The sequence below is a fragment of the Athene noctua genome, chromosome 27 (genome assembly GCF_965140245.1).
Source record: "Athene noctua chromosome 27, bAthNoc1.hap1.1, whole genome shotgun sequence".
NCBI classification, from domain to species: domain Eukaryota; kingdom Metazoa; phylum Chordata; class Aves; order Strigiformes; family Strigidae; genus Athene; species Athene noctua.
In genome coordinates this window covers 6,413,114-6,437,172 of record NC_134063.1, presented here as the reverse complement: position 1 = coordinate 6,437,172, position 24,059 = coordinate 6,413,114, and the positions used below count along the sequence as shown (strand labels likewise).

General features: G+C 45.8%; 1 protein-coding gene across 2 annotated transcripts; it reads left to right on the top strand.

The window, feature by feature from the left end:
* The first annotated feature begins 6,905 nt into the window (after positions 1 to 6,905).
* On the top strand, positions 6,906 to 23,368 carry COMP (cartilage oligomeric matrix protein). Of its 2 annotated transcripts, XM_074927782.1 has the most exons (19): positions 6,906 to 7,157; positions 9,227 to 9,312; positions 11,496 to 11,547; positions 13,695 to 13,867; positions 15,140 to 15,277; positions 16,030 to 16,107; positions 16,235 to 16,393; positions 17,044 to 17,148; positions 17,331 to 17,438; positions 17,889 to 18,048; positions 19,565 to 19,683; positions 20,095 to 20,147; positions 20,565 to 20,758; positions 21,118 to 21,296; positions 21,493 to 21,541; positions 21,796 to 21,992; positions 22,137 to 22,309; positions 22,464 to 22,603; positions 22,784 to 23,368. In XM_074927782.1, the coding sequence occupies exons 1-19, from the start codon at positions 7,082 to 7,084 to the stop codon at positions 22,828 to 22,830; spliced, it is 2,286 nt and encodes a 761-aa protein (XP_074783883.1). In that variant the 5' UTR covers positions 6,906 to 7,081; the 3' UTR covers positions 22,831 to 23,368. The 2 variants fall into 2 exon arrangements, with proteins under 2 accessions (XP_074783883.1, XP_074783884.1); XM_074927783.1 differs by lacking the exons at positions 6,906 to 7,157; positions 11,496 to 11,547 and having other exon boundaries at positions 9,283 to 9,299; positions 13,795 to 13,867; positions 22,784 to 23,367.
* The last annotated feature ends 691 nt before the right edge of the window (positions 23,369 to 24,059 follow it).

Genomic DNA, 24,059 nt, shown 5'->3' with positions numbered 1-24,059 from the left:
CTGCCAGTGTTTGTGAATGAAGATTCCCCTTCTTCAGAGAAGAAAGACGGTTTAGTTATTTCAGTGCTGGCATGAGCTTTGGGCTTCCAGTTTACTTGCATGGTGTGACCTAGCTCAAGCTGCTTAGCTTCTGAGTGATCCAGTTCCACGTCTGCAGAGTACGATTCTTGCTTCCTCAGAAGAGTAATGTGGCCATAAAGAATCAGACCAATTAGCTCTCTCATGGTTGCCTACAAAACAGTTATCATGTTGGGAGTTTCATCAGAGAGATCAAGAAACAAAAAGCCTTGTGGAACAGGAGCTGCTTCCAGCTCTTACTGGGAGATTCCTAGGTCAGGTCCAGAGGTGCAGGGAATCTGTCTTGATGACACACTTGGAAAGTTTTAGACTAGCACTTTTCCCACTGAATTAAAAAAAAAAAAAAAAAAAAAAGAAAGAAAAAGGAGGTGATAAAGGTGGCAATTTCTTGGTATGTGTCTGATGGCTTAGAAATGTCTTCTACTTATTAAATTTCATTTGTTGTGTTGGCTGTTCAATAGCAAAAATATTGGAAAACGCCAACTCTGGTCATACTGGTTCTGGTTATTATTTTTGGTTGGGGGTTAGGAGCTGAGGACAAAACAAAGGGTTTGAATATGTTCTCGGCTCATCGTGTCTTTTTTTGTGGGATTCCTCCCTCAAACATTGGAAAGCATCTTTGTGCCTTTGTTCAGAAACCATTTTGCAGTTATTTTTGTACACTAACGTTATGGTGTTTGTTTTGTTGCGTTCAGAACTCTAAGAAAATGTTGAGGGTGAAAAACTGAAGTTCCCTTGAAAGTCAGCTATTCATACGCAGTAAGTATGAAAGTCATCAAATTAGAAGAATAAGCAGAAAAGTTGACCCTTCTGAAACTCTCATCTTACTAAAAGGAAGGCCGAGCTTTCTGCGGTGGAGGGCAGTAGCTTCCTCCCAGGGGATGTCCCTGTCACAATGTGCCAGTGGCTGCGACCTTGTGGTTGTGGCCCAGTGTTATGTCATCCTGCGTAGTGCTACAGCGAGCTGTGTGACTTTTTTTTTTTAGCTCATGTAAACAGCTTTACTGACATTAGTCAAAATCCATTAGTAGGGTGGAAAACAAGAAGACCGAATGATAAATCTAGCGTAGTGCACAGTGGAGCCATGTCTGTTTATTGGATTTTTTGCAGGCTTGATTTTCCGTCACTGCAGTTTGCCATTGATTAAATGAAAAAAACATTAAAAGTACTTACTTAATAAAAGGTCTTCCGTGACCTTCAGTGCCTTGCTTTGCTAAGAAATTCAACATTAGAGACATAAACCAGACTGCAGCAAACTGTAACTCTTCAAACATGCGACAAACCACAACCTAGAATGGATTATTCCATCTTGCAATGAATGAGGTGTACGGGGAGGGGATGGGGATGTTCTCACCTCTTGACTGATGGATTTTGTGGGTAATATTTGCATCACTCTAGGTGTTTATGTCAAATAATGAATCTGTTTTCCATAAAGAAGCACCATTGGTGCTATTCTTTACATTATTGAGTTAATACCTGAACTTTGTTACCTCAAGACTGCAAATAGCTCTAAGTAGATCATTTAGGAATCCTGGTTTGTTTTAGCAACTGATAAGTATTTGTACATAATCAAGCTGTAAAATGATGTTTTGCAAACTTTTGAAAGCGGGTTTTTGTTTAGTCTGGAAGCACATAGCAGAAGGTAGGACAAGACTGAAGATTCTGCTGGCAGCTGGGCCTCAGACTTCAGTGTCCAGCCCTTTTCACAGTGTGTATCTTTGGAATTTGCAAATATTAGACAATAGCGTTCAGAATAAAGACAAGCTGAAAAACACTGTGCTTGGGCTGAAAAATTCTGATGGATTGGGCTGCTTGCTGATCTGCTCAGGAGTGAAATGTGTCAGATTCGTTCATCTGTAATCAGGCAATTCACCATGATAGATGATGTATCTTCTGAGTCATAGATAGTTTATGTATTGTGACAATTACAAAAATCATGACCGATTTAAGATTTAGTTGAGACTTCAAGACTTTGATTTCTCTTAGAACTGACTAACTGTTGACAGTCTGCAGTGCTGGCAGCTGCATACATTAGCAGGCTCTTACGAAAGCATAGAATTGAGGTGCAAGTTCTCAATATATAGTGCTTGTTCAAAGGAAGGACTAGCCTGCTCTGTGGGTCCACGGTGAATAAGAGAAGAAGCAATGGGCTTAAATAGCATCCCTTGGAAACATTTTCTAACAGTGGAAGGCTCCTGGGGTGGCTGTGGGGTCTCCGTCACTGGAAGCGTTTAAGAACAGGGTAGAGAAGACTTAGTGATGAGTTCCATTGGTAATATTGATCCTGTATTGGGAGGAAAAGGAGGAGATGTTTTCTGACATCCTTACTGATCATCTTTCATATAATTTGGTTTCTTATAAATATATAAGAAACATTGTAAAATACTTAGCATACAATTTCAGAGGGTGTAGATGTTTTTCACTTATTTTTAGAATTTGACCTTACAAGACTGAAAAATAACTTTTTCCTTCTGACTTTTGTCCTTCACTTGGCAAAGATTAGTTAAAAACACAGAGACGGAAAATATTTAAACTTTAAACTCGTATGAGCTTTTCTTTTTGTTGCTTGTTTGTGTGCTGGTTTAATTTGTGATGTCAACTCCAGTCAGGGAAAAAGGTGTAACTAACCTGGCACTGCGCAGAGTGCAAAAACACTTTTTACACTGAAGCCCAAATAAACACTCTCTGCTGCTCACTTTTTTTTTTTAATCAGTAATGCTTAAAAAATGATCTTGACAAATCCGGAAGATGTTTCCCCATCAGATAATATTAACAAGTTCAGATATATCGGCTACTTTTGAATTTATCCTTTTTAAACAGGCACAGGCACCCAAAAATAACCAGCCCTGATCAAACACTTTCTGATCTGCTACTGTGTGTTTAAGCTGCGTTTGAGTAGTGATTTGCAGGGATTTCTAGCCCTCAAATCTGAATATAGGAAGGTGTAGAATGAGTCCAAGGAAAATAAAGGTAGGAATGACCTCACCTTGTGGAGACACTGTGTTTTGCTCAACTCAAGAAAGCTCTGAAGAAATTAACTACATTTTAATTCGTACAGTTGCTTTGTCAGTGAACAGAAATGATTCCCAGAAACTGTTGTAGACTAAAAAGAAACGGCTTTGGGTTTCTAGAAGAAGGTAAAGACGTACCGATCGCTGCCTTAATACGCAGAAGACTTATTTGTTCAGATCTTTAAAATGGGCGTAATGCAGATTTGATATGCTTTGGTTCATTTCATTTAAGAGTGAGTGAGCAGCAGTAAGCACTGCCCTGTCACCATCCTGTCCTACGCTAATTATTGCAGAGGGAAATGAGTGCCAGTTCTCAGCAGTGAACGTTCCTGACTTGACTGAGTTTGAGAACTTGCATCTTCCTTAGTACATACTCACAGTTTGCCTCTTGTGCTGTAACACCTCAGCTAACTGCAAAGTTACTTACCAGTAACACGTGCTCCAGTTCAGTGCACGCTCCAGCCTCCACCAATAAATTCACTGTTTGTGAACTCTCTTGCAGAGGAGGGCACAGATGATGATGTACTTGCAGATTGTCCACATTACCCAAGTTCTCTTTTTCTCTTTTCTTTGAAGAGATCCAGGTTTGCTGCTGGTAGCCCTGAATGTTTTAAATACTTTGGTGACTTGCAGCTTGTCCATGCAAGAAAGTCTTCAAAAAAGAGGGGCTCACTCTTCCCTTTTAGTTCTTTGCAGTGACTCCAGGAGCTTGGGAGATTTCTTCTTTTTAATGGCAGTTATTCGAGTTTCTTCAGTCCATAGTAAAAACAAAGAAAACGATCTAATTTCTCTATAATATGGTTTTAATGAGTTAATTTAGATGTTAAGTAATAGACATATTAGAAAATATAGTGAATTTTACTTATAATGTGGTGTCGTGGTTTAACTCCAGTCAGTAACTAAGCACCACACAGCTGCTCACTCCCTCCTCCCCGCTCCCAGTGGGACAGGGAGGAGAATTAAAAAAAAAAAAAAAAAAAAAAAAAAAAGTAGAGTTGAGATAAGAACAGTTTAATAACTAAAATAAAACGTAATATAATAACAACAACAATAATAAAATATATTAATAATAGCAATGAAAAGGAGTATAACAAAAAGTGAGAGGAATAAACCCCAAGAAAGACAAGTGATGCACAACGCAACTGCTCACCACTCTCTGACCAATGCCTGAGCAGCCATCTGCCCATTCCAGCCAGCTCCCCCCAGTTCATATACTGGTCGTGACATCCTATGGTACGGAATAGCCCTTTGGCTAGTCTGGATCAGCTGCCCTGGCCATGCCCCCTCGCTGCTGCCGGTAGGCCTGCTCGCTGGCAGAGCACAGGAAAATGAAAAATCCTTGATTTAGGATAAGCACTACTTAGCAACAACTAAAACACGAGCATGTTATCAACATTATTCTCACACTAAATCCATAACACAGCACTGTAGCGGCTATTGCCTGGGAAGAAAATTAACCCCACCCCAGCTGAAACCAGGACACGTAGTCACCGGGTTATAGTATTGTGAAAGAGCACGAGATTCTGGGCAGGTGAATGTGTTTGGAAAAATGCTGAGCTTTGTACAGAGGAAGCAGGACTCTTCCTGTCAGTCTTCAAGAGCTCTTCCTAGATACAAATACTGGTCCCTTGCTGCCTGGGGGTCGCATCGTTTCACAGGCAAATTTCACGTGGTCTCAGAAATGGTTGTTACTGGTCAGCCTACTATCTCTTCTCAAAAACTTTTTGGCCCCTGAAAACGTAGAAACACAGAAGTTTCCAGGTAGCTGGATACTGGACTTTCAAACAACTGTTTTATTAGGTGTCTGACTTGAAGGTTTTTTTTTAATGTGGGTTGGTTTGGTTTAATGTCCTAATATCATTGAGTAATACTTCGCTTAGATAGCAGAAAACATCATTACTGCTCATACATATTTTATTTGCCTTGTATTGAATAGTTCCTTTTTTAATTTCTTTTTTGTAGTACTGGGATTTTGATGGTCTCATCATTCTGTATGGACATTTATTTCTCCATAGAAAGCAAATCTGATGTCAGTTGTTTCTGTGGTGACCTCACAAGTGACCCTTGTCCATTCTTCATTCCATGTGAGTTACATCTTTTCTTTCTGGAGTTTTATGACTTCTCCCAACTTGAAGAAAACAGATTTTTTTTCTTAATAGTTGGCAAGAATCTTCCTTTATTAATGACCCGTGAGGCTTCTGTTGAAGTAATGTGCTTTTCCCTTGAAACTCTCCACTATCATAACAGGTACTAATGGGCCTCCTTGCTTGCCACCAGCAGGGCCCTGGACTGAGCAGTCTGCAAGGTCTGGATGCCTCTCTCACCTCTTGACAACAGCACCTTCAAACATAAGCTGGATAGACATCAACTATCCCTGTTTCTGGTGAAAAAACTTGCTCCCTGTGGGATGTGTGACGGGGCATTTTTCATTCACTCCCCATTTGTTGCTATAAAATAAAAATTGTAAATATTTCCCAGAACATCGCTAGGAAAACCAATATATTTTATCTTTAATAATCTGTTGCCATGGTTTTGATTTGTCCAGAAGGACCCAGAAATGCTAAAATTTGGGAAACTCAAGTTTTCCTGAGTTCCTTCTAAACCACTTTTGCTTACCACAAGCATCAAACCCTCAAAGCTGATTTACCTGTGGCTTGACAGCAAAAAGTCACTTGCTGTGTGTAACACAAGATGGCATGTGTGCCAGACAAGCAGAATCGTGCAAATGCCAGCTAGGTAACACATGCAAATTAACCTTATTTTGCGTCTAAATTTGCTTGGTGCAAGAAAACATATAATCTGTCTGCTGCAGCATTCCTGTAATATAAAACTAATAATATTTATGAGTGAACCAATGCCTGCCAGACTGCACGCAGTTACCTTCAAGAATTGTGCACAGCCACAAGGATGGCAAGTTTTTTCCTGAACATGGGAGGTCTGAGCTCAAAATGAGAAAAAAAAAATCTTTATGTAAATATCCAAGGATCCTGCTGCTATAACATTTTAAAGACTGAGCTACTGTTTCCTGGGGCTTTCCTGTCTGTGTCCCCAAGGGAACTGTATGCTCGACGTTCAGACAGATTTGACAATCAAACAGTCAGAATGTGTGATCAAGAATTTCGCTGGTCTTCACGCTAAACTTCTTACAGGTCATAGTTTAACAGGCAATGTAGCAGCTTTAAGGTTTTCTTCGGGCCGATTTTCTTTGGCTGGTCTAGATGGCTTTCTCAATCCTCTCTGTGTCTTCTGATGGAAAGTGTTGGATTGAGACTGACTGATGGAAAATGCTGGACTGACACTCATTCCTTCACAGACAAGAAACAGCAAAGTCTACCTTCCTTTCATGCTGTCACTTCTGCGCTGCATCCTTCCTTTAGACAGGCCTGCGTGGGGGGTAAGAACATCAGCCTCTCGTACATTTGCCCAATCCCTCTCCAAAATAGGATGTGACAGCTCCTCTTTGGAATTGGAAGATGATTCAATAGTTCTACCCCAAGTGTGAGTGGCAAAACTGTCTTTTGGGAGTTTAAAGAGTCTTTTCTGAAACTCTAGTGAAGTCCAGATGTCTCATAGCTTTTGTGATCTTGCGAGCAGTTTTAGAAGGAAAATCTGTGAGGGTTATGGCTATGAATCATCCGTCTATCCTGTGTCCATGAAGAAGAAATAAAACCCCAATCCAAAAAGAATCCATTTAATTCTGGAATTTTCTGACCTATTTTGGTACAAGCTGGTCTAAAAAAAAAAAAAAAAAAATTAAACTACTCTCCTGATGAGTTTCTCATATTGTTTACTTTTGTAACGTTCTCTGTGGACTAGCAGCCAGAAATGACGTCCACCCCTCGTCCAGCATCAGAGAATAAGAACTTCAGAGGAAGGAATGCAACTTCATAAATAGCAAACCACAGACACTAATGGGGAGCAGAGGCAAACCTGCAGGTTAAAAATTCATTGCGAGAGAAGCCCATACGTCCACACTGCCTGGAGATTCGAAGATGATTTCAGCTCTAGCGTTTGTTTTTCTCCTCTGCCTCTCTTGTCCTTTTTCATCATGTCAGCAGAGAAGAGCAGGTAAGTCATTTTAATTCTCTCTGTATTTTCTGGTCTCGTATGCTTTCTAGATTCCTATGAAAATTTTGTTTTGCAGAAGGGAATGAGGAAGAAGGTTAACATTTCGACTGCATCTGCTGAATCCTAAAAGCAATGTTCAGGGATTTTGTAGTTTCAGATGAAACTCGAAGCTTAACTGTGTAAATGTTTGGTCTTAGATTTTTCCCCAGTTCCCCTCCTGAGTAGTGAAGTTTTTTAAGAAAAGGGCAACTGACAATTTTGTTGTGTTTTGTAATGACCTTGTAAAGAGACACTTTCTATTGATCTGCATTTTGCATCTGATTTAAGTTAAAAAACCAGATCATACAGAATGTCCTATAGCCAGGACCCTTGGATATTCTCTCTGCTTGTGCACATAGAGCCCAGGGAAGCCCTGACTTCTAGGAACGTAGCCATGCTAAGAACAAAAGTTCCACTTCTCTGAACAGCCCGTTCAGGGAATCTTCCAACTCCAAGAGGATCTGTGAGATCCTTCAGACTCAGGCTGTGAACCAGACATTCAGGTGTGTGTTGTAGAGACAGAATGAGTCCATGGGGAAGGATGCAGAGTGATGGAAATGTCTGCAAGTGCAGAGATTCCCTTTGGAAATCACTCCTGCGTAGCTGAATAATTACTGTGAATTGGAGTATTAAAAAACCCTCAAATTTTTATTTTAAATTACAGCTTGCTACTAGGGATGGAAAATTCTTCCCAGGAATAACGGAAGCTGCCTGACGCCTTCATGCAGAGCTTATTCAAAACCTCTGTTTGAAGTTAGAAATTATGTGCAAGCTCCTTGTTTTCAACAAAAAAAAAAAAAGAAACGTCAGTTTAATTCAGTCTTTCTGTCTTAGAATGACACGTTTGTGGTAGTTTGAATCGAGTTCCCAAACCAGAATGTATTGGAGGGGTTACAGATAATCATACAGTCCTCTTGGTTCAGTGTGGGGAAGACCCGTGAGGCTTTCAGGCTCATTTTTCACATGAAAATGCTGAAGTTGTTGTGCTGAGCAGCACGGGCTCACATCCTGCCTTTGGTACTGGCAAATTTCCTCACGCTCAAGGAGGCAGACCCCTAACTCCAGCTCATTTTCTCCCAAAACACACAGTGCTGTTTGGAGAAGATCCTGCTATTTCTCTTTTCATGAAGGTTTGCTTACACTGTAGACTGTTAGGGGATCAGTTAATCTAGAAAAAACTAGAGAAATGAGGTTGTACTTTCTCATGGCAGACAGGAGAATACCAGAGTTGAACTTTAAGTGGCTCAAATTTTCTTAAAACTTACATAATTCTAGAAACAGGGAGCTGCTTCCATTCTTTCTTCTTGAGCAAAGCTGGAGTTTAGACTAGATTTTTAGCTCAGAGGACTAGGCGAGTCTAGAATCTAGCAGATGGGAGGGAAAAGTGATGTTAATGTGCCCAAGATGAACTTGTGAAATAATTTGTGTCCTCCACTCGGCATAGTTGAAACAGGATTTTGCAGTGTTGCGTGGACGAGCAGATGGCTCCTTTGTGTCCCAAAGCCACTACATGGCAATTTGAAACTGCTGCTACCCAGAAAGAACCCGTCTCCGGCAAGAAAACACTCTGCACCTTGAGAACAGGCGAGGCAACGGCTGATGTGCCGGTTTTCCACGTTCAGTGCTTGGCAGCACATTTGGGATAGACTCAGCAAAAAGCCTTCCTTTAGTGGTGCCCATCATAGCAGCTTCCACGGCACTGAATTATTAATTTGCTTCTTTTGGCAGCAAAACCTTCCTATGTGTGAACGGCAGCAACCACGCCAGATTAACAGCTACCACAAGGCCAATTTGTTTGCTGAGGGGTAACTGTTACCTACCTGACAGGCATGGCTGATTATCACTGTCTGCCCTGCCCGCAGAGAATTCCACCCTATGGGCAAGTCTCTGTGAATTCCAGCAAGCTTCTAGTTAAGGAACTGGCAGAGACTGGTGTGGAGGGCTCTGTATCTTTAAGCTGAAGTTAATATTATCAGTTTGTACTGCTAATGGCTCTTCTGTGTTTTTCTCACCCACTCTGGGTTTTTTAGGAGGTGAAGTTGGGCCTGAAATGCTGGAAGAGATGAGAGAAACTAACCGTGTGCTGATGGAAGTTCGAGACTTGTTGAAACAGCAGGTAAGGGAGAAAGAGACCTAGTTCCTTCTATGCTGCACAAGAGAGATCTCTGAATCCTCTGCCCTACGTGCTGAGGATTGTGCCAGTCGGGAACTGGGGGGCTGCTTCCTGCGTTAAGTGAAACGAGCACTAGAATTATTGTGCGGCAAACCACAGTGGTGTTCTCACGATAAGATCTGTAAATGTGAAATAAAGTGGATTCCTCTGAATTCCAAATTCCGCCGCTTAGAACCGTGTCTGCTGAAAAAACAGCGTCCATGGAGAAACAACTCTTAAGAAAAAGACACGCACACACAGTGGGGATATATTTCACTGGAAAAGCAACTAACTTTTTCCTTGGGTTTTGTGGGCTTATGAAATCAGTAGAGAGTCCAAACCTGGAAGATGGAGGAGACCTTTGAGCCATTTCTAAGGGTCCTGGAAAGGGAAGTCATGGAGTCTAAACAAGCTCTGTATTCACTCTTTCCTCTTGTTGTTTTAATCCTAAACCTTTCTGGCTCTGGTAGTTTCTTGGGGAATGTGGAACTTCTGGGGTGCTTAGATCTTTTCCCATTTTAACGAGGAGATGGTGGTTTGTCTGGTCAACTCTCCTTTTAAGTATAGAAAAAGGTTCCATTCTCCCTTGCTCCACTCTGGGAGCTGAGGGCAGCAGCCTTTGCCTGCCAGATAATTGGAATGGCAGACGGGTCCCTGTGCCAGTGCAAACTGGGCGGCCTCTAATCTGCAAAAACATCTGTTGCATTGAGTTACTCTCACATTTCAGGCTACTGCATAAATACCCAGTGTTTACTAGGAATCAGGTCAGACATGGTTCCTGGCAGCCTCGAGCAATGATTTCCAGTGTTCCCATCCAGCTTAGCACTGTTTCTCCATACAGGTTTTCTATTTGTTCTTTTTCTTGCTTTTGCCACCTACTTTTTTTTTTTTTTTTTTTTTTTTTTATCTATGGCCTTTTTCTCAACAGTGCTTTCAAGAAAGCTCTTCCTCAGAAGAGAAACTTGCATCTACAACTGGAGAGCCAAGGTGGCAGTTCATAATTTCTTAATCTGTGCAAAGCTTTTTCTAAAACTTACTTTCAGCATCTTGGGATGTTGGCAAGTAAGGATGGCAAAAGGCACAACAATAAAAGGCCAGATCTACTCTCCTGAGCCAAAGGCTGAAAGATTCTTGGCACAAAGGAACCACTAATATTCATTAGCAGTGCTCCTTCTCTGCTCTGCTCTCTGTCGCCCTGTTCTGGGGATTTGGGTTAGATCTCTCTCTGCGTTAACTATTCAAAATACATGACCCCAGGCCATGTTGGAGGGAAGGAAGAATGAAAGCTTGTTCTTACACCTGGGAGCTGGCAGAGGGACAGGAGTAGAAGGTTTTGTGAAAGTGAAATGTTTTAATTGCAGAAGCATAAAGTCCGCAGGGTGTGGAAGAGTGGTCCTGAGCATCAGTTGTAGATAGCCAGTAAGATTTTTGCAGGAAAGAAGCCCGCTAGGATTGCTCTCTAAGATCCTAGGGACTCATATAAACGTTAGCTTGTGCCTGTCCCATATTCCATTCTTCACTAAAGGAACCGTGTCTTTGCACTGCCGATGCTACAGATGATCTCTTTACTGAAGCAAGCGTGAAGGAATAAGAGCCTAGAGGAGACCAGAGGAAGTCCGGAGGGAGGAGCTTTCGTGAACAGATTCTAAATATCCTCATGGCAAGGGCATCAGGGCCAAAGAATGGCATAAGCAATGTCAGAGATTATTCGTATATCTACAAAAATCTCTCACAGGGGAACGTCCTCCTGACTTGACTTGTGCGGTGTCTGGACTGCAGATAAAGCAGATCTCTTTAGGACTGCTAGTTCAGCATCTTCTAGGGTAGAAGACCCAAATAAAGTCGATTTCTAGTGCTCTACGGTACTTGTTTCTGTGTATTCAAGCCAAGTGTTTCCTGCACCTGTGATAGAATAGTATTATCAAGTTAGCCTGTAGAAACACTACAGCAGGGAGTGACTTACAGCAGGGAACACAAGCCACCTCAGCTTCCAGAAAGTGGTACATAGACTTCGGGCTAAGAGTTAATTTGGTTGTAAGTAACTGTGCAGTCTCACAGAGACACCCTGTTTTCTGGCAGCGGGGCTATTAGTTGTGTGGGAGCAAAACTCAGCCTTTGGCTAAATGGTGGTTCTTGTTTTCTTCTAGATTAAGGAGATAACATTCCTGAAGAATACAGTCATGGAGTGTGATGCCTGTGGTGAGTTACTGAGCTGAGTCCTATGTTCAACAGCCTCCTCCAAGTCCTTCATACCTTTGTGTCCAAACAAGTAGTAAAATGCCACCTGTGACCATCTCCCCAGAGGAAATAGTTTGTTTCACCATTACCCTGAGTATCACAAGTTAATACTCAATACTAGTGACGCTTCTTTCTCCCCCACGACGTGGGCCAGTGTTCCATGCCGTTCTCGTGGTTCAGCTGTAGCTATTGCCCCTTTCCTGGGCACAGGGTGCAGAAATAGCCTGAAAAAGCTCCTCTTTCCTTCCAGTGAAACCCCAGCCTTCACTTCCTTCCGCTATTTCCAAAACAAGCTTTGTTAGTGGTTTTGTGACGTACCACACCGTGCCGCTCAGGGCAGCTGCATTCTGCAGCAGAAAGCTGCCCAACCACATCTCCTACGTGCCCAGCCCCTGGCCGGTGTCACAACGCCCTGGGAATGCGCACTGGGATCCTTTGGGATACAGTTGGCTACTCCTGAGCTGCAAGTGGAAAGGAACATCACCCCCAAGAGGCATCGCTCTGCTGTTCCTCCCACCCTAGTGCTGCCACCGTCCAAGCTAAGAGGTTGTTTATAGAGGATTCAGGACACAGGGGTCATAAATTTTCCCATATAAATCTTGCTCCTCAATAAGTGGCTTTTTTTCTAGACTGGAACTTATGTCCAGTACATCTGGCTTTCAGAAAGCATGGTTCTTGGAGGTGCTCTGCTATTTGCCAGGACACTCAAAGGGTGGAGCAATAACCATTTCTGCAGTTGGAGAGATTGTGTACTTCTGCTGGAAAAGAGATTAGCCAAAGCTTCTGGGACCTGCAGTACAGAAACGCATTCATCCACAGCAATTGTTTTAATAATTTGCTCGTAAAACTGTCCTGAACTTTCTCTCTGTTATTTGATTTCTGCCTTCCCCACTTGCTATTCTGCTTGATATGCGTTCTCCTCCTGCACTCCTTACTGTAGAATTTGAGCCTCTTTTAGTCATGCATTGAACAACGTGACTCACAGCAGTCGTGTGCTTCTCATTATTTCACAGAAAGAGAAGCATGAAGAGAGGAGGCCTTGTTTTTAGTGAAGATTTTGCTGCTGGTGGTGGTAGACCATTGTTTTTTGTTTTGGTTTGGGGTTTTTCTTTCAGGTTTTCTGTGTTGGGCTTTTAAGCTGGAGGAAACAGGAGCAAAAAGTGTCCTTGTCACTTAGAGTAGTGAGTGTGGGAGATGTGACAATTCTAGATTCTGGGAAGGTTTATCCACAGTCTTGAATTGACCTTCAGTAAAGTTCTGTCTCCCATAGAGATTAATTTTGCAAGTTTTCTTCTGCTGTGGGTCAGGTCATGAGGATAAGGACAAAAACCTGGCATTTGGCCTAAAACCTTAAGGGAGGCAGGCGTGCAGCAGTGTGGGGACAGGCTTGGTGTGTTCAGAGTGTTTCTGAATAGAACTGCAGTAGCATTTTATAGGGGTTGGAATTTCTTACACATCACACACAGTACTTCATGCTTAGAGAGACCATATTGCTGTATTCCTGATGACTGTCCGAGTAACAGATGCCAGGATGAAGGGAGGTTTCCTAGCCCTGTGGAGATTAACAGGTAACATGTTATGAGTAACATTATGGCCTGAGAGCCCTCCGTGAGCCTGACGTGAGTGTATTTCTGCTGCAGACCAAGCTGACCTGCTTAACATTCCTGCCTTCTGCAGCAGAGATTTTGGCTGACAGCCTTCCACAACGCTTCCCAGATTTAAGCCTGGGCCAAGTCTCTGAGTCCATACCAGCAGTGAGGTGTAGTTGTGGAGGAACCGGGGAGAGAACTGATCTCTCTGGAACTCCAAAAACAAGGGCATTACACCAGTGAGGAAGGTGGCACAACAAGAGTGTTGGACTGGGAGCTAAGACTTGTGGGGTTTCTTAATTATTTTTTGTCTGCTCTGACTCAGAAATCTGTCAGACTGCTGCTTCTGGCTTCATTTTTTCTCCATTTACAAATCAGAGCTCCAACTCAACCCTCAGAAAAGATGTGAGGAAATGTCCCGTGTGTGAAGCACACCGAGATCCTCTGAGACAATGGGGCCACCTGATGATAGTCTCTGGCAGCTACAGCTTTGTTCTTCCTGTTCCTCTTGTCCTCTAGGCATGCACCCCGAGGTGACAGGCCCTGTCATCACCGTCACACAGTTTAACAGATGCCTCCCAAACTCCTGCTTCCCTGGAGTGGCCTGCACCGAGACCAGCACCGGCTTCCGCTGCGGCCCCTGTCCCCCAGGCTATTCAGGCAACGGGTCCCACTGCACAGATATCAATGAGGTAAAAAACAAGTAGGAGAGGCTGGAAGTTATAAAAGTGGCTCGCTTCTCTTAGAGTATTGCAGGTTTGTCTTGTGGCTATAAAGAAAAGTCTTGCAGTTCCCTTAGGAGCTGAAGTTCAACAGAAACATCATTTCACTGGAGGGAAAGTCTGTATCTCAGCCGCCCTTAAGCTCTGTTCCATGTTGGTTTTATATCCAGTTTAGTTAGACATTTCTTTCTAAAAGATACATAGGCTCAAACAAAATAAATCTTTTGGTTTGTACCACACAGGAAGGTGAGTTTGGAAGACCAGAATGGTCCCTTTTGGTCTTACAATCTTTCGAGCTAATGGTTGATGAGTTGTTAGAGATAAGATTTATTATGTGTGGAATAGAATCAAATGCTTCCTCAACAGTCCTTTATGCAATAAATCTTACCACACTACTCGTATTGCTTTACTTCTGCCTTTAAATCAAACCTTGCTAGACAGATACTGTTTATTTTATAATTTTTTAGAAAGTGTGGCATTCCCCCAAGTTCGCTCTCTGTGTGTATCCCCAGCTTTACTCAGCCATTAATTTTGTGTGTCCATCAGACTCCTTAGTTCCGTGGTTCCCAAACCATAGTCCTGTGCTCACTGATGAGCCCACCAAGCAGCTCCAAGTGTCTTGCAAACCACAGCACCTCTACAGCCTTTCAGTTTAAAAACCTGCTGAAGTTAAAAGGGATGAGGAGAGATTTTGAGCTTGATGATAATCTGTTAGTCACCAAAATGTGGGAACCGCCGTATTAACGTAATGCATCTGCCAGTACAGAGCATAAGAATGCAGTGAAAATAATAGTGGTGGAGAAAATAAACAAGCATTAACAGCAACTTTGGGAAGACAATTGCTTCCCAGAGTCATACACAAACAACTGTTCTTGTCTTTCAAAACCAGAGTAAGAAATTATCCAGTTCTCTGGATTCAGAGACTGCCAGGAAGGAAAGTGTGAAGTGAAGCCAGGTCTTTGCCTGGGCAATTGATGTCACCTAAGAAGAATTAGTCCTGAAAGTTGATTTGTTTTACTTGTCTGCATATATAAGAACTTGGGAGAACAACTGAGATGGGGCAGCTGCATTTTCCACTTGCAAGGAAAGCCAGGAACTTCTATGCATTTTTGGTTTATTCTTTCAAAAGAAAAGTACAATAGCTGGAGCTCACCCAGCAAGGCTTGCTTAGAGAGCTGCCTTCACAGCTGGCCTCGAGCGCGCCTGCCTCACAGTTCTGCACCTCCTCTTTTGTGTTTACAGTGCAACGCAAACCCCTGCTTCCCCAAGGTCCAGTGCATTAACACCGTCCCGGGCTTCCGCTGTGATCCCTGCCCTCCCGGCTTCACTGGGCAAGCAGTCGAAGGGGTTGGACTAGCTTATGCCCGGGCCAACAAACAGGTAAGGCTCCGAAACATTTCTGTCTCCTTCAGAAGCCATGAACTCTCTCCCCTCTCTAATTATAATTCAAAAGTGTTGGATCCCTCGAAGAAATGGGCGTGGGGATACAAGATGACTGCGTTGTATTGGTGGGAAGCCTGATGCAGTGAGAGGGGACACCTGCCAAGGACGTCCTAGCACCTCAGCAACAAAGCAACCTCCACCCCCAGACCCTACCTCGGCTGAATTTGTGCTGGACAGAATGTTATACCTGACACCTTTGCAGCTGGGGAATCCTTCATGCTAGGACACAGAAGAGTTGATGCAGCTACTGCCCCCTCCCCTTCCCTGACAGCTATAGACATATTAAAGTAAAAAAAACCCAACCCAACCCACCACCTAGTCTTAGTACGGTTTATGAGAATATATTGCCAAGAGCAGGAATGGCACGTGGCTTGTGTTATTTAGAGAGCTGCTAGCTGGTCACAGGACACAGTCTTTGACCTTCTTGCTCCATGGGCTCTCTTCTATCCTTTCACAGTAAGGAGATACTCTGACAGCTCAGCTCAGAGCTAAGCTATTTTGCCAGGCTAAAATCTCTGGTGACTCTGCAGAGGGTGAACGGCTTGCCTGGGGTCAGGAGTGTTGCTGGGAGCTGGCTCAAACTCGTCTGAAGGAAAACTTTGAGCTGTGGGTCCTAGAAAGGTGTGTCAGGGGCTTTGTTTCTGCATCTAGTGATGCCCTAATTCATCTGTTTTGTTCTTCCTGGGCAGGTTTGCACTGACATCAACGAATGCGAGACAGGTGCTGCCAGAAATTGTGTCCCAAACTCGATCTGCATCAATACACGGGTAAATGTTACCCCAAAGCCTCCTGGGGCTCTCTCTTCCCTGGGCCCTGGGGCCTCTGTTAGCTGGGGCAGGTTATCGCAAAGCTTTCCCAGGCCTCACGTGATAGTTAATTCCCTTTTTCTTGCAGGGATCCTACAAGTGCGGAGCTTGTAAACCTGGCTTTGTTGGGGATCAAGTCACTGGCTGCAAGAGCCAGTCGGTGAGACGCTGCCCCAACGGCGAGATCAGCCCCTGCCACGAGAAGGCCCAGTGCGTCGTGGAGCGCGACGGGTCCCTCTCCTGCGTGGTAAGGGCCAAAGCTCCCCCTGCCTGGGGGCTGCGCGCTCCGGTTTCCATCACAAGTCGCGTTGACCCAGCGCTGAGGGATCTGGTGGAGTTGAGAACAGGCAGGCTTAGCTTAAAGGTTGGACTGAAGGACTTCAAGGTCTTTTCCAAGCGAGAGGATTCTGTGATTCTGCTCTGGGCTTGCTCTCCGGGGTCTGCCACTGCCCTCTCCTGGAGAGCCTGCCTTCCCGCCTCAGCCCTGCTCCCCACGAACACCTCAGCTCGGGCAGGATCCCTCTCGGTGCTCTCTGGAGACGTGGCCTGCTCCTGGCACCTCCGATCCACGGTTGCTTGTCTGGGGTATTTTTTGCCTGAAGCACGCAGTCACGGAACATTACACACAGCTGGGCAGGGAGAAGCACCTGCTGCCGCCAAGACGTTTTGCTGCTGCTGCAGCTGTCTTCATAATCGCAGGAACGAGCAGAGAGCTTGTACCTGAGCTATTTAAAATGCATTACTGTTTCTTCCAGACAACATTTCTCCTGTAGAGCCTTGCGTACCTGGATTTCTGATGTTTTGTGCCGGTTCTCATGTGAAGCTTTCAATTTCGGAGGCGTGCAGCCATCAGGGGACTCACTGGCAGGCTCACTTTGTTTATCTGCTGTCTTCCAGTGCCTCGTGGGGTGGGCAGGGAACGGCTACGTCTGTGGGAAGGACACGGACATTGATGGAGTCCCCGATGAGAAGCAACGCTGCTCTGACAAAAAATGCCGCAAGGTAAGACGAAGTTCTCTCATGTTTTGCCGCAAACAGCGTGTCAGAGGAACATCTAAGCAGAACTGGGTGGTTCTGATTTGAGGGCAGGGCTTGGGTGCTGGTGAGCCCCTGTCCAACCTTCCCAGCTCTGGCTAAAGGACACGCACAGCTTGCTAGCAGGCCCTGTGTTGTTTTTCTTTCAGGATAACTGCATGACCGTCCCCAACTCTGGCCAGGAGGATGCAGACAGGGATGGAATTGGAGACGCGTGTGATGACGATGCTGATGGAGATGGGATATTAAATACTGAGGTTTGAATTCTAATGCTTAAGCTCTGCCTTACCCAAACATACTCAGAGGTCCTGCAAAGCAACTGCTTACACTTTTAATGTGAATTTAGAGAACCTGCAGGTCACAGCATGTGATGTTTCCTTTTAGTCTGGATGGTCTGAAGCAAAAAACAAGCAGGCAGGGGAGCACGTTGTGGCACGGAAGGGACTTCACAAGTCGTGGTCCCCTGAGAGCTGGGGAGTCTCTCTCCCACTCAGCCAAGCACTGCTTGGAGAGATTTTTCAGGTGCTACTGGTATTCCCTGAACAGGCAGCGATGAGGCTGAATAGAGGAAACCAAGCCTGGCCGCAGATCGGCTGCTGGGCTTCTCGGAGCAGCTGGTCACATACCTCAGAGCTTTTGTCTTTGTTACTCCTCAGTAACATGCTCAGTGCCAAAGTTTCCCCTCAGCCAGACCCTCTCTCCCGCAGGACAACTGTGTGTACACACGCAACGCAGACCAGCGCAACGCGGACAAGGACAACTTCGGCGACGCCTGCGACAACTGTCGCCAAGTGAAGAACAACGACCAGCGGGACATCGACGGCGACGGGAAGGGAGATGAGTGTGACGATGACATGGATGGAGATGGTAAGAGCAGCTGGAGAGCATCCTCAGCGAGGTGCATGTGTACTGCCCTAAACCTGAACGCCGTGCAGCAGGCAGCTGGAGATCCTCAGGGCAGGTGCTGGCCTTCAGAGGCTTGAGCTCTACGAGAGGAGAATGAACTGAGTCTCTTTGACAAAGTAACAAGTGATAAGACAAGAGGGAATGGCCTCAAGCTGCCCAGGGCAGGGTCAGGCTGGCTCTGAGGAAGGATTTCTGTGCAGAAGGGGCTGTTGGGCGTTGGAATGGGCTGCCCAGGGCAGGGGGGAGTCCCCGGGATCCCTGGGGGGGTTGAAGAGTCGGGCTGAGCCAGCGCTGAGGGATCTGGGGGAGTTGGGAAGGGTCAATGCTGGGTTAACGGTTGGACTGGAGGATCTTCAAGGTCTTTTCCAACCAAGAGGATTCTGTGTGAATTTCTGATGGGCTGAAGCACAGCTCAGTTCCTAAGATGCCAACAGCCAAGCCAACATCCTTCACAGTTCAGCTCCTGCAGGGTTTAAAGATCTGTCTTCGGGATGGTGCTAACAATCTTTTATTAGCACTCTTATTGTGCACAATCACATCAAACCTGTGTCGAACTTAATGAAGAAAGATGCACCATGCAAACTGGTTTCAGACCAGACAAGGACACTGCTTCGTGCTGCAGTTTAAGCTTATGAAGAACTACAGGAATATCCAAGTCATTAGCAGCTTCTGGCTCAAGGCAGTGTGTGTCAGGGCTGTCTTCTGGGGAAAAAAAAACAAACCTGGCTGGCTTTAGAAACAGTCTGTGCACTAATGATGCTGTATTTGCACAAAGCCTGCTTTCAAAAGCCAGAAATCACAACTGGTGCTGGCCTGGGACATACATGTTTATTTACAGAGTATTTCCAGTGCATCTAGTGCTGTTTGGGTCTGGCTGCATCCTGCCAAGTAGCTCCCTGCTGCCATGATCCGCTGGTGGAGAGAAGGGGGAAGCAAAGTCATACAGGCTGCCAATTAGATTGTTCCTGTCCTGTCTCAGGCCTTGAAAAGACACTGCCTAAATCTTCCATGTCAAACAGCCAAGATTAACCTGGACTTGTAATTGTATAGACGTCTACTTTAGAGGAAAAAAGACTCTGTCACAGTTCAGGGAAGTGCAGACAGCTTCATCTTCATCCTCCTGGCTCCTCCCTCCTGCACAGGTACGGTGCCAGGTCGGAGCCACGTTCTGTTCTGTAGCTTTCTCTAAGGAACACAGTTAAGGACGTTTCCTCTCAGGCTCACGCGCAGTAACAAGCTCAGACATCCAGCGTGATGCAGCCTGGAGTATTTAAGCTCAGTTGCTGCTGATCTCCTCTACCCTCCATAGCCGCTAGGATGTAACTTAGAAGTGTGCAAAATGGACACAAAAATTGAAATTGTTATTACATGAATTCAGCTATCCTAGATTTTTGCCATCTCTCCCATCCAAAAGAGACCTTGCTGCGTAGAGCGTAATCGCCCCGTCTCCTTGATGGGTCCACTTTGTGTTTTCCAGGGATCAGAAACACTATGGACAACTGCAGAAGAGTTCCTAACCCTGATCAAAAAGATAGTGATGGTGACGGGGTAGGAGATGTGTGTGACAGCTGCCCAACAATCAGCAACCCAGACCAGGTGAGCAAACACTCCCAGTTTTGCCACCTTACAGGTTCATTTCTCTCACTCAAGACAGGTGTCACCTGCCCGAGGTGTGTGTGTGCCTGGTAACTCCCCGACATGACCACTTGGAAATTTTAGCTGTCGTGCTGCAGAATAAAGTACAGCCCCTTGAAATCAAAAGTCAGAGAGGAAGCGCTGAATTCTGGCTTTCTCTCGTCCTGCCCTACTCACCTGTGTTTAGAAAGAGCCCTGCTTGAATTCAGAGCAACCCATAAATCCTGCAGAAGGGGCTCTCCCACTGGTGTCAGCTGTTTGCAGTCAGAATAACCGGGGCACTGAGGCTAACGCCTCTCTTTGTTCTCTTTATTGCTTCATCCTTCTCCTGATCTATGGAAAGTTTAAATTATTATTGCTTTATTTTACTAGAAAGATACCGATCATGATCTAGTGGGAGATGTCTGTGACACCAACCAGGACAGGTGAGAGCTTGCTGCAAAAATTTCACTTCGGTTGCATGAACTCTTGGGGATAGAGGGGGGGGAAAGGCACGTGTGAGCAATTCTGTGACCACAGGGCTCGGCCTCATCCGATAAACAGACAGAGGTTAAGGGAAGTGGAGTTTTCCTCAGACCTCAAAAAAATTTGCCCCAAAAAAACCCAGGCCCAAAGGCTGGTGGGTGAAGCTCGCGTGTGCTCGGCGTCAGCCACCACTCACAGGTTGTTCACAGACAACAGCAGGAATATTTCTGACCTATCGCTCGTGTAAGGAACAGCTTAAGACTTCACAAGGCTAAAATCACCAACTTGTGCTGTTCTCACCTGCCAGAAAGGTGCTGCCTGTTCATCTGAAGAGCACGCATCAGCGGATAAGCTTTACCTCTCCTTTTCCCCACCAGTGACGGGGACGGCCACCAAGATACCCGGGACAACTGCCCGTCGGTGCCCAACAGCTCCCAGGTGGACACAGACAACGACGGGCTGGGAGACGAGTGTGATGATGACGACGATGACGATGGGATTCCAGATGAGAAACCTCCAGGCCCCGACAACTGCCGGCTTGTCCCTAACCCTGGCCAAGAAGACTCAGATGGTGAGAGGAACGGAGGCACATCAGCCCTGCCAACGCCCCGGGGTTGGACCTCGAGAGATAGACAGGAATGAGACAGTCCTGCATGGTTCTCAGACCTCAGATAACCCTGACAGCAGGATCAGAGCTGGGGAAAGTTATCTTCCGGAAGTAGCTACAAGTTGAGGTGTTTCTTCACCTCAAGAAACAGGAGAAGCCTAATGGTTTCTTTGCAGCTGACTTAAAGAGTGTAGCAGTGCTCTGAACACCCCTTGACCCTGCGGGGACATGGCTACCTTTGTGCTAGCCAAAAGCTGGCCAAGTAACACCCAGGTGCAAGGGGCAGGAGAAATGAATGAAAACTTGTTACTCCTTCTCTTCAGGGGACGGCGTGGGAAACCTTTGCGAAGATGACTTTGACAGAGACATGGTGATTGACAGAATTGACGTGTGCCCAGAGAACGCAGAAGTGACACTAACGGACTTCAGGGCTTTCCAGACAGTTGTCCTGGACCCGGAGGGTGACGCGCAGATTGACCCCAACTGGATTGTCCTCAACCAGGTAGGAGACTGCTCCGGAGTGGGGGGAAGAGCCTGTGCCAGAGGGGCTGCCCTTTGCCTGAAAAAACTCTGCAGGCTTACTGGGGCTCTTCAACAGCGTCCTAATCCTGGTGTCTCACCCTGGTGTACCCCCCCCCCGATCATGTAAGGAGTAAAGTTAATTTAGAGCTACACTAACCAGTCAACCTCTTTCTCAGGGCATGGAAATCGTCCAGACTATGAACAGTGATCCGGGCCTGGCTGTAGGTGAGGCACACACTTATTTTTGTCTTATTGGAAAAAATATTGCTCGTTAACTGTGAACTTCTCCGTGCAGCTTCCACAAGTATTTCAGACACGACTTAATGATTCCATCCACCTCCCGGGAAAATATTTTTCTGTAGTAGGCAGAGCCTTCAGATTTGGCTTAACAAAATCCACCTCCCCCATCTGAACGTGGAAGGAAATGGATCTACGTTTTGTCTGGGAATACAGAGTATTTGTTTTCCTGCCAATGACAGGTTACACGGCATTCAACGGCGTGGACTTCGAGGGCACCTTCCACGTCAACACTGCCACAGACGACGATTACGCCGGCTTCATATTTGGCTACCAGGACAGTTCCAGCTTTTACGTGGTCATGTGGAAGCAGATGGAACAGACATACTGGCAGGCAAACCCCTTCCGAGCAGTAGCAGAACCTGGAATCCAACTGAAGGTAAAGCTGCCATTGAAAAAGAATTCAGCAGCAGATTTTTGCCTTTTTCTTTGCTGTGCTGCTTGGGCGCACGCAGTGGGACAAGCAGCTCCGGTCCAGCAGTCCTTTATCCTCACATTTTCCCCCATCTCATTTCTCTGTTAGGCAGTGAAGTCTAAAACAGGCCCAGGCGAGTATCTCCGCAACTCTCTGTGGCACACGGGCGACACCACAGACCAGGTGAAGCTGCTGTGGAAAGACCCTCGGAATTCCGGCTGGAAGGACAAGACGTCTTACCGCTGGTTCCTGCAGCATCGCCCTCAAGTGGGCTACATCAGGTGAGGGGCCCCGTCTCCTCCACAGGGCTGAGCCGACCCCGCACACACGGAAGCAGCATCTCTCGGGTCGTCCCGTGGTGAAGAGGAGGGCGAGTGTCCCGGGAATGGTTCCTACGAGGGTCTCTCAGCCTCACGCTCGCTTCTTCTCTTCCAGAGCTCGGTTCTACGAAGGCCCCGAGGTCGTGGCAGACACGGGAGTTGTCCTCGACACGACCATGCGAGGGGGACGCCTGGGAGTCTTCTGCTTCTCCCAGGAGAACATCATTTGGTCGAACCTGCGTTACCGCTGCAACGGTGAGTTCGTTTTGGAAGGCGAATCCAGACGTTTTTACCATTTTCCTTTCAAGATGTTAATTTGTTCGCGGCTGGCCCACACGCCCCGCTCTAACGGGATGTCACGCAGTGGCTTAGCCTATTTTTTTTATTTCTGGTTCTACTTATAATCTATATTTCCTTTAATCTCCTCCTCCTCAGACACCATCCCAGAAGACTACGAAACATTTAGAGTTCAGCAAGACTAACCTCCAATTTAAACCTCTGTCCAGCCAAACTTGCTTTAAAATCCGTGCTCAGCTGCCGCACTCTCGCTCTGGTGTAAAGAACTGTCAGTACCGTACCACTGCACCCCGCACAGCACCACCCAGCAAAGCGTTATCTGGCATCTTTCCTACCACAGCAACTTTTCTTTAAACGCTACAAAAACCTGTTGGAACAGCAGAGGTGTAGATGGCGAGTGTGGAGAGAAGCCTGTGCTGCTGTAAACACTAATTCTCTACACTGCACGGAGAAAGATGTGCTGAGAGGCCACCGGCAGTAGCTGGAATTGTTTGAGTAAGTTTAGAGTGGATGATCCCCAGGAATCTTTTTTTCCTACTCAAAGGCGCTCAAGTGTGAATGTTGGGTTTTGGTTTTTTGTTTTTTTGTTTTCCTTTTCAAGACCTACTGCAAAGCAAACCCAGCACTAGTCTGAAAAGGACACAGAGAGCAGCCTATGTACAAGTTGCTCACAAAACATTAAAAAAAAAAAAAAAAAAAAGCACTTTAAGGAGAATATCTTTGTTCTGGAATGTTGGGTAATAAATCCTTGGAATGTTGGATAATAAATACTAGATTCTCCTTGGTCACGTGCATGTTGCTTTTTCCTCTTATGAAATTTTCCTGATACAGATGTGTAACAGAACCCTCCGCAGCCGGCGGCGCTGCCGGAGCGCCCTCAGCTCCGTGGTTCCCTCAGCAGTGCCCACCCCGGCCTTAGGCTGTCCTAGCTGGTCCCTGGAAGCGGCAGTCAGGTTTAAATCGATGAACGAAAGCTTTAGGTTTGATCTGTGTGTGCCAGCCTGCCAGGGCTCCCCGGGACAGCCGGTTGGTCCCGCAGGTGCTCACCTGAGCTGGGACCAGCAGATAAAACCTTTCTGCAGTCGGTAACCTGGGAAATCTTAAACCCTGCCCGGCTGTAATCCCCTGCCAGGTAACAATGACCCAGCAGCCTCTCAGGCTGCCTAAAGAGACAATAAAAGCCCAATTTTGCAAGATGCTTCAGGTAAGCTTTAATTATCCTGAAACTTGCTGGTGGTTTCGGGAGACTTGCTCACGGTTTCATCAGAAAGGCAGCTCCCGTCCAACGCTTCCCCGCGCGGCTCAAAGTTCCTCCCCAGGAGGAGGCCACACGACAAAACACCAGCACAAACGCGACGGCCCCTCCCCTCCTGCAACACCGAGGGCTAAAAACTGCAAAACCTGCCCCCAGTGG